Source organism: Eleutherodactylus coqui, chromosome 2 (genome assembly GCF_035609145.1).
Source record: "Eleutherodactylus coqui strain aEleCoq1 chromosome 2, aEleCoq1.hap1, whole genome shotgun sequence".
Lineage (NCBI taxonomy): Eukaryota > Metazoa > Chordata > Amphibia > Anura > Eleutherodactylidae > Eleutherodactylus > Eleutherodactylus coqui.
This window is the reverse complement of record NC_089838.1, coordinates 212506981-212519130: the sequence shown is the minus strand read 5'-3', so window position 1 is coordinate 212519130 and position 12150 is coordinate 212506981. Positions and strand designations below refer to the sequence as shown.

The following is a 12150-nucleotide window of genomic DNA, read 5'->3' as shown; positions in this document are numbered from 1 at the left end:
TGCAGGGGGGAGGCGTGTGGAAGAGCCAGGAGCAGTGCACTGAGCTCCCGCCCCTTGCCACCATTTGCAATAGGAGGGGGTGGGTTGGGGGCAGAGCTAAGTTCTGTGACTTAGCTCTGCCCCATCCCATGCCCCCCCCCCTTTTGCAAAGTCACTGAACTTGGCTCTGCCCCATCCTGCCCCTCCCATTGCAAATAGTGGCAAGGGGCAGAGGGGGCAGGAGCTCAGTGCACTGCTCCCAGCTCTTCCAGCCTCCTCCCCCTGCAGAGGGACACCATATATCAGCCAGGCGTTAAAACGTGGGCGATATACGGTCGTCTGAAGCTGCCCTCAGTCCCATAGACTTTGAAACTGTGGTCAGGCATTCACCCAGTTTAATTTAATTTAATCACTGAGTCAAGCAGGGAAGGCAATAAGGCCTCAATATTGTCTTGAAGGTAAATGATTATTTTGTGGTAAAGCCCTCTATTAATTGTAATGGGTCTGATTGAAAACACTGGGTTTACAGTAACTGATACAGCATTGGCTTTCTATTGGTTATAAATAAGACTAATCGGTCCCAGATTTTAAATTTGTTCCTGGGGATTGCTGGCTACAATTATGCCAATGTAGATTATTTGGGCTAGGCCCACATCTGCATTCTAGTATCTCTTAAGGGTTTTGGTTTTTCTCCAAGAATAAAAATGTTTTTGTTCTTGACCAAAGTGTCCTTTTATGATCAGTTTACAGATCGACTGTTTTAAAATATGGCTCTAATGCAACTGCAATTGTAAGCTAAACAGAAGCCTAACATATTGCATTTGTTACCATGCCCCATTCACAGCGATGTAAAAAATATAATAAAGCTGCATTCTGTCCAACTTCCAATTTTTGAGTCCTTTAAAACAAAATCCAAGCAGAACTGAGTAACTGAAATCAGGACAGTTTTGTTTTTTGCTCTTGGGACAGAGCAAAAAACTGACCACAAAGGTGAACCTGGCTTTAGGGAATTGAACTGTTAAACTGACATTGTTGCCTAGCTAATATACTGTATTCTGTCAGCACAGAAATGTTCACCATGCACTGACCACTGCATGGTCTGCGACTGACAGCTCCAGATCCTGGTCTGCCTTCATGCATGGAATCTGATATAGCTTTAGTTGCTTTGGCACAGGTTTGTAGATTATATGAATTCAGTGTAGATTAAGCAATTTACAAACTGTGTTCAAGTGCAAGATTATGTTAAGTGTTCTCTAAGGTTTAGATTACGTGACTTTCAAACTCATGTATACTTCATGATACCGGTCTGCAGTTAAATGGTTATTAGAATGAAGCATATCAATAAACTTTTTATTTTTATTTTTTTCTTTGCTGCTCTATAGATGACCTAACAGGTGCTGCACTAATCCCAGCCTCACCAGAAGCCTGGTCTCCCTATCCACTGTACACTACAGAGCTGGCACCAGCAATCCCTCATGCTGCATTTACGTACCCGGCGGCTGCTGCAGCAGCGGCAGCACTCCATGCACAGGTAAACTTGCAGCTTGGGGTGAATTCAAAAATGATCCTGAAACTCGTTGCCTTTTAAATGTTTAATGCTACTTTTGAAATAGTCTGTTACACTTGCCTAACCTGGAACCCTGAGGCCTCATGTCCACGGGGAAAATCAGATCCGCTGCAGATTCTCAATGGAGAATCTGCAGCGGGTCCCTCCTGCCCCGCGGACATGAGCGCCGAAAATAGCAATTTAAAAGCATTTACCTATCCGGCGCGGGCGGGGAAGGTCAGCTGTTCCTCACGGCCGGATCTTCATTTTCGGCCGGCGGATGAATTCCTGACGCCGGCGGCACGTCGTCGACGTGCCACGCGCATGCGCCGGGCACATCCGCCGAAGCAAGGAAGATGCGGCCGTGAGGAAGAGGAGACCTTCCCGGTCCGCTACGGATGGTAAATACTTTAAATTCCTATTTTCGGTCTCTTCCATAGGCTTCAATAGAAGCCCGCGGGAGACCCGCACGAAAATGGAGCATGGTCCAGATTTTTCCATGCTCCATTTTTTTTTTAATCCCTTTTATTGACGATCCGCGGGTATTTATCTACCCGCGGGTGGTCAATGCATCCCTATGGGATGCGGATCCGCATGCGGGAGATCCGCTGCGGATCTTAAATCATATTTTGCCCGTGGACATGAGCCCTGAAAGTTTGTTTTTGTTCCCCACCCCTATAACCAAAGACCACAATCGCCAGTATTAAAGGGGTTGTCCTGCGGCAGCAAGTGGGTCTATACACTTCTGTATGGCCATATTAATGCACTTTGTAATGTACATTGTGCATTAATTATGAGCCATACAGAAGTTATAAAAAGTTTTTCACTTACCTGCTCCGTTGCTAGCGTCCTCGTTTCCATGGAGCCGACTAATTTTCGCCGTCTAATGGCCAAATTAGCCGCGCTTGCGCAGTCCGGGTCTTCTTTCCTCAATGAAGCCGCTCGTGCTGGCTCCTTGTAGCTCCGCCCTGTCACGTGCCGATTCCAGCCAATCAGGAGGCTGGAATCGGCAATGGACCGCACAGAAGCCCTGCGGTCCACCGAGGGTGAAGATCCCGGCGGCCATCTTCAGCAGGTAAGTAAGAAGTCACCGGAGCGCGGGGATTCAGGTAAGCACTCTCCGGTGTTCTTTTTTAACCCCTGCATCGGGGTTGTCTCGCGCCGAACGGGGGGGGGTGGTTGGAAAAAAAAAAACCCGTTTCGGCGCGGGACAACCCCTTTAAGACTATCGCTGCATTGACTTGCATAACTCCAGTTTGACTCTTCAGAAACCTTAACTTATGAATGTTCATCAGCTGCACCACAAGGGTTTTTAGCAGTAGTGGTTCTACATGTTGCAAATATTCCTACAACTTTGAATCTGTTCTCTAGATCTAAATGAGGTTGTTGAGCATGTGCATGGGTTTTTAAAACCTTCAAATGTGTGGAAGCTTCTGCAACAAATCTGTCACATGTGAACTAAAATGTTAGCTTTTTACTTGGAATTTAAACATTACTGCGTACGTGCTGCATGACAATGTTAGGTCTTAAAAACTCAAAGCAATTATTATTTTCTTATATTCCACTGTATTAACATGAAGGTGAATGGCTTACTTATTTGTTCTATATAGTTAAACATTACATTCTTCTACTAACCTGGCTGCTTTCAGCAATTTCAGTCTAAGTCTAGGGTTTATTTAATCATCTATTAATCTGGGAGCTTAAATTAAAAAATGATGGCGCAAACAAATACAGGAATGAATATATCATTACAAATTGGTATTTACCTAATCTAAGTACTAAAATATGGGTTATACTATTTGGGCTAAGTGGTTGCCTAGTCTAATTTGTCTTATGGCCATTCAGACAAACAAGCTTGAGCAATAATGGTTTAGTGTAAATGCAAAACAATTGTTTACGATTAGTTATTGCTGACTTTCAGTCAACAGAAACCTCTCTGAATTGCAGGCTTATTGCAGTGTGTAAAAGCAGGAAAGAAGCCAGTGATCCAGTGAAGTCTGCCTGTTTAAGCACTCTGCACAAGCACTAACTACCTTTAGCAGTTATGTCACAACTCGTGCAGTTGTATAGACTGTCGTCCCATCTAAATTGGACACTAGAGTGAAATTTGGCATTTTTGATTTCCTGTGAACATTGCAAGCTACAAAACGATACAAATATTTACAACTCTGTTGCCAATTCATGCACTTTCAGGTGGAACAAGTGACTGAATGGGGTATGTCCTACTCTTAGCACTGGGTAGTATTGGTATATAGGAGCATGCCCCTCTGACAAAGGAAACGGCAACACTTGGTTGTCAATTGGCATAAGATTAATCATGGAAACGGATTCTAAGAATGGGTACTACAGCTCCTTCTGTATGAATCTATTTAACAGGAAGCAAATAGGTTTTTAACTGTCCATTTTATCTATGCTACAAAGCTTAATTCTACAACAAAACCTGTCTGCTTTAGAATTGGGTAAATTTTTTTTTTTTTGTGTAAATGGCAAAACGGCCTGAATTTGTACATGTAACATAATAAGAGCCCTGACATAAGCAATTTAGCAGACAAACTGAGCAAGCTAGGTTTATTACGGTCACTATTTTGAAATGCGGGTCTTCAAAGTTATCTTTGAATGTTTTCTCACTAAACCATTGTCTAAATCTGCAGCTTCACCCTTGACGTAGATTTGCTCCTAAAATGTTGCTTAGCAATGGAATGTTATCTCCTGCTCCCTCCCTCGCTCTTGCCACAAACTGAACAGAAAACATCTGTCTGAAAATGGCTTTTGGGTAGTTGTGTAATATCCTCAGTTGCTTATTTTACAAACTAGGGTCAAAGATCTTTCAAGGGACTTCTGCATAGTTTAGGTTTAACAAAAATTACTTATTTCTAAAGTGTCTCCTAGTGACAAGCATAGTACTACGCTTTTGATCTGGCTACAAAGCCAAATATTAGAATATCTAAAAATTACTCCTGCCACTGTTCCCTGTTCTTGCACGCATGCCCCCTCAGTGACTTTATAATCATAAAACTTTGATATAGGACTGACAAATTAAATAGAATTAGACTTGCCGTTTTTGGATTTGAGTGCTGCCCTTGTTCTAACACAATAACACATGTGGTATGATAAACCCTACCTGGATGGGCAGACATCGCACATAAATTCAAAATGACCTTGTCAAATCTGGTCAGATGAGTACCCCCTCATCTTCTCAAAACATCCACCAAGGGAGAGCATCGCATCTGTAGGATCTCTGAAGGGTAAAACTCCTCAGTCGTATACATCAGGGGTTAAAAGGCAGTGCGTGCTAAAATAGGATAAAATGTAATGTTAGTTTAACTTTGTAGGGGGCCCAAAAATCCAAGTGTGCCTTGACACTGTCAATGTATCTTAATCCATCACAGTGGATTAGGATTTTAACACCATTTTACTTGATGAATGGTGTACAGAAAAGCATACAATGTGTGTTGAGGATAAAAACCACTATCAAACTGTTGACTGTGAATGGATGCAGGTGGCTGGAGGGTTCTCCGGCCCGCTCCACCTCCATTCACTGAGGCAATGATCACTCCTGTGTTAAAGCACAGGAGCTATTATCGCTGGGGTGACTTTTGGGCTCTGAAACAGACTTGTCCCATGTAGAAAAAGCCCATAGGGATTGAACTTCTGTAACTGGGATATATTCTTAGCTGTGGAGGGGGCTATCATTACAGGCTCGCTCCTGTGCGGAGATTTCTGATTCCTTCAACTTTAATTCTGTCAATCAGAATAATCTTTGTATTTAAGGCAGCCAGACGCCTTGAACCTCTGAGGTTGCAATCAGCACGTCCTCAGGCACTGTTCCATAGTCTCACTGCTTACAATAAAGAACCCCTCTTCTATTTTAGTGTAGAAGATACCCACCTTGTCAGTCAGTTTCTCCTCATCACCCTCCAACTTTTCTTTAAAATTTATTTAAAGGGCTTTTTTTTTTTTTATGTAGAACAGCTTAAGGTTTTTTGGTTTTTTTTACGTGCTCTGGCAAAGAGTCGGTCTCCACTTTTTGCTGCCTTTACCTGCTTTTTACAGTGTAGGGCGTCTCGCTGACCTGTTAGCAGCAAATGCTTGCTTTGTTTATTGCCATATTGTGTTTCTCCTATTCCTAAGCCTTTTAATTCTGTAAGGTATGAACTGATCATAGTATTTAAGATGGTTTTAAAAATTTCCCATTTTACTATTAGTCTTATTGACTGGGACAATGTGTTCAAAAAAAAAAGGGCATCTTTAAGCGTTTTGAACTTTGCCTTCCTAGAGCTTAGTAGTATTGTAGCTTCCCAATTTCAAAACTCCCTATTGAAAGACAAGCGGAAATTTATATTGTCACGATTTTCCTAGGCGTTTTTAACCTGCACTTTTGTTCTATTGGTTAAAATGCTCAAAATGGCCATCCCTCTAGTTGAGTACTGCCCAAGTAAGGTAATTCTTTTAGTTAATAAACTTGTTTGCATTTTTACCTGATCCATAGGTTTCAGCTTTACTTTTTGCTTCATTGTTATTTGCCACTGCTATTTGCCTCAATAGATTTAGTGGCTTCTGTTTGGTCTGTAGGAAACCCCTATGAGGGTTTTTATTTTTCTCCCTGTAGCTCTACACATAGACATGGTGACTTGCAGCGTTTTTTTTCTCATGTAAGGACTTGTTTTTGCTGTCCTTAATATCTACTTATTCACTTTGTATTACATTTGGGGGGCTTCAGAATCAATTGTCTTCCATAGTTGTACTTTCAACAGCCATCACAAAACCCGTTAATGTATGTGGGGAACAGTTAATTTTCACCTAATACTGCCCAGCATGTAAAGACAATGCAGATGGTGCATTTGTATACCACTTGGGCGTCAACAACTATGTGCTTCACAGCTAGTCAGTGGATGGCACTCTTGCCTTGTAGCATTGGGGCCCTCAGTTCAAATCAACAGAGGGTAATGTCTGCAGTTTGTATGTTCTCACTAGATTTGTGTGGGTTTCTTCCCACACTCGTAAATATATATTGATGGTTGGATTTAGACTGAGCCCCAATGGAAAATTGGATCCATGTAAGTAGTGGCAATCTGACAGCATTTAATTTTTTTCTTAATTTATAGATCCTATATTCTGCAGCACTGTACAATTTCATTGATCACCACTTTGCATTTTTAATGTACCATGGAATGGAGCCTTTCTCTAAGGGCTCATATCAGGACTGGTCACTTGCATCAGTACTTTATCATCTGTATAACTTGCTTAAGAAACATAAATGAAAATGTGCATTCTTAATTCTCAGATGCGTTGGTATCCACCATCTGAAGCCACCCAGCAAGGATGGAAATCCCGACAGTTCTGCTGAAAGCTCTGGTAAGCAAAGAACTGCATAAAGTTAATTTAGTTCGAGAATTAAAAGAAACACTATATGGTTCCATAACCTGTAGCAAACCCAGTATGCCATCAGTGACTAAAGAATTTTTGCAGTGGTGATGCCAATGTTGGCAAACCACATTGCTGCAGGACCTGTGGTAGAAGGGGGTATGGGGCAAAAAAGGCTCAACCCCCTCGCCCACCATTGTCCTTCCTCCCTATTTCCCTAAATGTTCAGCCAGCAGCACAATTCTCTCAGCAACTTTGTGTAGTTTGTGCAGGCTGCCTCCTTCCTCTGTCTCGCAGTAATACAGAGGGAGGAAGAAGCATCTGGACCAACTACAGATTCGTGCTCCTGGCTAGATATTCTGTGTAAAAGGGCAAGACTATCTTGGGTGGAGCTGGAGTTTAATTTGGGGGTAGTGGCAGAATGGGGAGTGCAGGGACAGGTTGTGGCTAGAAGGAAATCTTCATAGTCGTCTAGGCCCAGATAAAGAATAGATGTCCCCAATCAAAGATGTCACCTGTGATTACTGGAGGGAACTGCACTGATCACAATCACTGTATAGCTGGTATCTGAATACTGTATGTAGACTGTATTTACTGGAATACTAGAATAAAGCCACTATTTAAAGCGCCACATCATAGATATTCAGTCCATAACTTTTTGTGGGTGGAGGGTACAAACAAGCTTTTTCCTTTTTTTTTAATTTTTTTATTTTTTTTTTTTTATCCCACTGCTTTTATACATGTCTTCTGGATATTTGAAGCAACATTGTAAGCTACTGCATAACAAGGCTATAATGGAAGCAAGGTGAACCTCTAAACATTGTTTCAGGCAACTGACCATGTCTTGCTTAAATGTTTTTCTAGGAATAAAACCCATCCTGACCCCCTTGGCTTTTTTTTCTCCATGAAGTAACTTACCAGACATGAACAAATGGTGTTCACTGAACACCGTATTTCTCCATATGCCTCCGAATGTTTGGTTCAACTTTCTCAACATGGAGTCTTCAAGCAAATCCTTTGCATTAATTTCGACAAGTCTTTCTGTGGACTACTAGCCCATCTGCTGGGTAACTTCATTAATTTGGAATAAATTAAGCAACCTACCTACTTCTTGAAACTGTGGTAGAACAAAATCTGGTTGAAGCGAGGCCTGGCCATGCTCTGGTCATTTCTGTAACTCTAAACTTTGCATGTTACTTTTTCCAGCATGAATTTACTATTTTAAGTGTGTGGTAAAACTTTCTTGTGTACCAGTTTCAAAAGGTCTGCCTTGTGACCTTTTTGATCTAGTCATGCGTCTAATGTGCTGCTCATTCCACCACCTCAAATGCAGTCTGAAAGTCTTCTTACCTGGTCTTTAACTTTATTTACGTTTTTTCATTGGAGTCTGTTTTTGCCAAATAATGCAACCTTATGGGGAAATGAAGCAAAAGTAACAGTATTTTTGTAACTTGTTTAATAAGAAAATATTTATGCATATGTGTTTTGTGTGGTAATTAAAAGAATATATTAATCTGTCATAAGTTAATGTTCAGTTAAAGAGCTCAGATTCTGTATGGTCTGTCTACTGTATTCTATGAACAATTGTGCAATTTTGTTTTGCTGCAGTCTACTGCTAGGTATTGATGTGTTCAGTATTATGAAAGGTCTCCTGCTTGTATGGAGGAATTGTTTCTCTGATTCTGAGAATGTGATACTGGATAAAATATAAACTATTTAAGATGTGTTTGTGTGAATTAAAAATTTCTGACAAATTAAAGAAATTAAACTCCAAGCATTCTGTAGTTGGAATTGCACTGTTCAAATGTATCTAAAAGGAGCTGGTCTTCAAGCAGAGCAAGTGAACTTGGAGGTATTCCCATCACTTTCATGGCATGTGGGAACTGCATATATCTCTCTATGGCCCCCACCAGCCCAGCTGAATGCAGTAACCAGGACTTGCAGGAGCAACCAAGCAGGCTGTTATAGAGTTTCCATAACTACCATAGGAGTCAACAAGGGTTATCGACATGGCATAGCACAGTTGGCTGTAGAAATGTAGTTGTGCTACAAAAATCAATGGCGCTATGGAAACCATGTTAGTGTTGCAGAATCAGCGGAGCAGGCTTTGCTATTTCTGTAAGTACCAACCACCTAAGCTACTGCATTTGGCAAGGAGCAGTGGGGCTAAGACTAAAGAGGAGTGCGGCTTCATTCACATTCGACTTTTTTTTTTTTTTCTTCCAGCGTACAACTTAAGGAAGGGGCAGGGGGGGTGGGGGGAGGGAGCTGTGCCCAAGAAACTTAGATGCAATTAGCATCAGACAACATGTGAGTGCTGTATGATGTGTCCAATGTGCTGCACATGGACTGGCTAGTGTCCAAAGATCTGACAAGAGTAGGACATGCTGCAAATTGTCTTTCTGACTATCGAGTCCAGTAAAAACAAAACTCTGTGCATATACCCATTCAAACAAATGGGTGCCATTTCCAGACTTTTTTTTTTTTTCCTTTTTGCAAGATCTAAATTGATGGAAGAATTTCTGGCAGGTGTTTTGGTGTGAAGAGAATCATGTGGTGACTTCATGAGATCGTTTTCTTTTGGCTTGCCTTTTGTAAGTGAGTTCCGGAGCATCCCTACATACAGACAGCATTGATCCACAAGCATGGCTTCATCCAACGGCCCTGATATCTTTGTTCCACTACAGAAATATCCTGGTGGAATCTTTCTCCATGTCCATCACTGACAGCTCCACAACTAGGAGGGAAAAAGTCTAGGTGGGAGTGGAGAAAATGGATTATAAGGGACATGTTGCATCCGCGTTGATATTATTTTTCCAGAAGTACTGTCGCACACTGTGTAGTTATCATCTCTTTTGTTGCCTAAGAATCCATGAATAACTCCCTTTAGGCTTGCCAAGCTTCCTTTCCTATTCCCCCTAAAACTTGGTCAAGCGCAGGATCCTTTACAAGTTGTCACCCAACAAAAATACCTTCCTTTTACCTTTGCATCACTCAATCTAGGAAATTTGTCTCTTAGGTACTTAAATTCCCATCCTTCCTGGTTCATACACTTTTTTTGACAAGATTTTTCATTAAACCCAGCTTTATCTGAAGGGGTAGAAAAACCTCTTTTGGGTCCATGAGGGGCTCAGCAACAGTTTTCTTGGCTGAGTCAAGATTTCTTGCAGGCCAGTCTGCTTAAATGAAATGCTTTTTATGCATGTACATTAGGGATAGGAAATCACAACAATATTTAGTGTACTGCAGTTGTATTGCTAACTGTACAGCAATGACTTTTTTTTTTTTTTTAAAGATCACCACAGATTTTCCACTTGTGTTCAGCATATTTGAGTTGGGATGGGGGGGATGGGGGGCATGTTTGCATGAGTCCATGTGAACTGCATGATCAACAGGAATAGAAAAAAGACTGTTGCTGTTGTGAAGTAATATAGCACTTACATTAAGCTTGGAGTCTATGAATAGCTTCCCTTCAGTTGGCTCATGGTTCAAATTCAAACATTTCATCAAGCCATTAATCCCTTAGTGACAGCCCTATCGTAAAACTACGTGTATGGAGGGAGGTAGCGGCGCTATCTCCCTCCCGCGGGGAGATCGGGGGAGCCGTGCAGGTGTCATGGCAGCCGGGGGCCTAATGAATGGCCCCAGGGCTGCCTTAGCAGACTGCCTATCAAGCCATCCACACAGGGTGGCTTGAAAGACTGCCTGTAAAAAAAGCAGTATGACGTAATGCTACAGCATTACGTCATACTGCAGGAGCGATCAAAGCATCGCATGTTAAAGTCCCCCAGGGGGACTTCAAAGTAATGTAAAAAAAAAGTTTTTTTAATTGTTAAAGTTTAAATCGCCCCCCCCCCCTTTTGCCATATCCATTATTAAAAAAACAAAATCATAAAATAAAAATGTGTTTGATATCGCTGTGTCCATAAAAGTCCAATCTATCAAAGTAGTGCATTATTTTTCCTGCACGGTGAACGTCGTCTGGAAAAAAAATAAACGCCATAAATACACTTTTTTAATTACCCTGTCTCCCAGAAAAAACGCAATAAAAAGCGATCAAAAAGTCGTAAGTGTCAATTTGGAATACAATCGGAAACTTCAGGACATCCCGCAAAAAATGAGCCCTTGCTCAACTATGTCGACGAAAAAATAAAGGTATTGCGCGCACAAAATGACCGCAGAAAATAATTGAAAAAAATTAAATATCTTAAATAGAGATGAGCGAACGTACTCGGATAGGCACTACTCGTCCGAGTAATGTGCCTTATCCGAGTACCGCTGTGTTCGTGCTCAAAGATTCGGGACGTGCTGCGGAGCGGGGAGCTGCAGGGGAGAGCGGGGAGGAACGGAGGGGAGATCTTTCTCTCCTTTTCTCCCGGCCGCTCTGCCCCGCTCCCCGCTCCGACTCACCTGTCAGCAGCGGAGCGCCCCGAATCTTTCAGCACGAACACAGCGGTACTCGGATAAGACACATTACTCGGACGAGTAGTGCCTATCCGAGTACGTTCGCTCATCTCTAATCTTAAACAAAAATGTACTACAGCAAAAAAAATACTATGCAAGTTTGGTATTGTAGCAATCGTACTGACCCATAGAATAAAAATATCAGGTCGTTTTTGTTGCAATTTGTGTGCTGTAGAAACAGGACGCACCGAAAGATGGTGGAATGTTTTTTTCCATTTCTCTCCGCTAAGAATTTTTAAAAAGTTTTCAGTAAATTATGTGGTGCAATAAATAGTGCCATTGAAAAATACAACTCATTCCGCAAAAAACAAGCCCTCATACAGCAACGTCGATGGATAAATTAAGGAGCTACGATTTTTTTAAAAGGCAGTAGGAAAAAACAAATGGAAAAAAGCAAAAAGCTCCATCACTAAGGGGTTAACGTTGCAGTAAACAACCAGATTGTTTCTTTAAGAAAAGGAAGCTGTTCTCTGACTGTCTCTGTACTGTGAGACCCTGACATCACATTGGAGAAGATTCCATCACTGCAGTCTTGACCCTAGAAGTTCCACCGCCGCCTTGGACAAGTCAAGGTCTCAAATGAGATCACTCAATTCCGCTTGACTCTACAGTGTCATCTTTTCATGTCAAAGTCAGGGTCATGTGGTGTGGAAGGCTTGTTGGGTTATTTTTCCACACTTGCTTCACTTTCTATCAAGCTCATAATGTTGGGGTGGAGTAGGAACTGGTAAACTATCTAAATGTGGAATAGGTCAAACAGCAGATGGAAGATTCAGGTATTGAGCTGTTCCTGTTTT

General features: G+C 41.7%; 1 protein-coding gene across 2 annotated transcripts in view; it reads left to right on the top strand.

Annotated features, from left to right (window-relative positions):
• RBPMS2 (RNA binding protein, mRNA processing factor 2) overlaps window positions 1–8663 on the top strand; it is a 35943-nt gene extending 27280 nt beyond the window's left edge. For both annotated transcript variants that reach the window (XM_066592448.1, XM_066592447.1), the window contains 3 exons: window positions 1362–1510; window positions 6810–6880; window positions 7754–8663. In XM_066592448.1, coding sequence (XP_066448545.1) covers window positions 1362–1510; window positions 6810–6872 — 212 coding nt within the window. In that variant the 3' untranslated portion in view covers window positions 6873–6880; window positions 7754–8663. The remainder of the gene's footprint in view (window positions 1–1361; window positions 1511–6809; window positions 6881–7753) is intronic.
• The last annotated feature ends 3487 nt before the right edge of the window (window positions 8664–12150 follow it).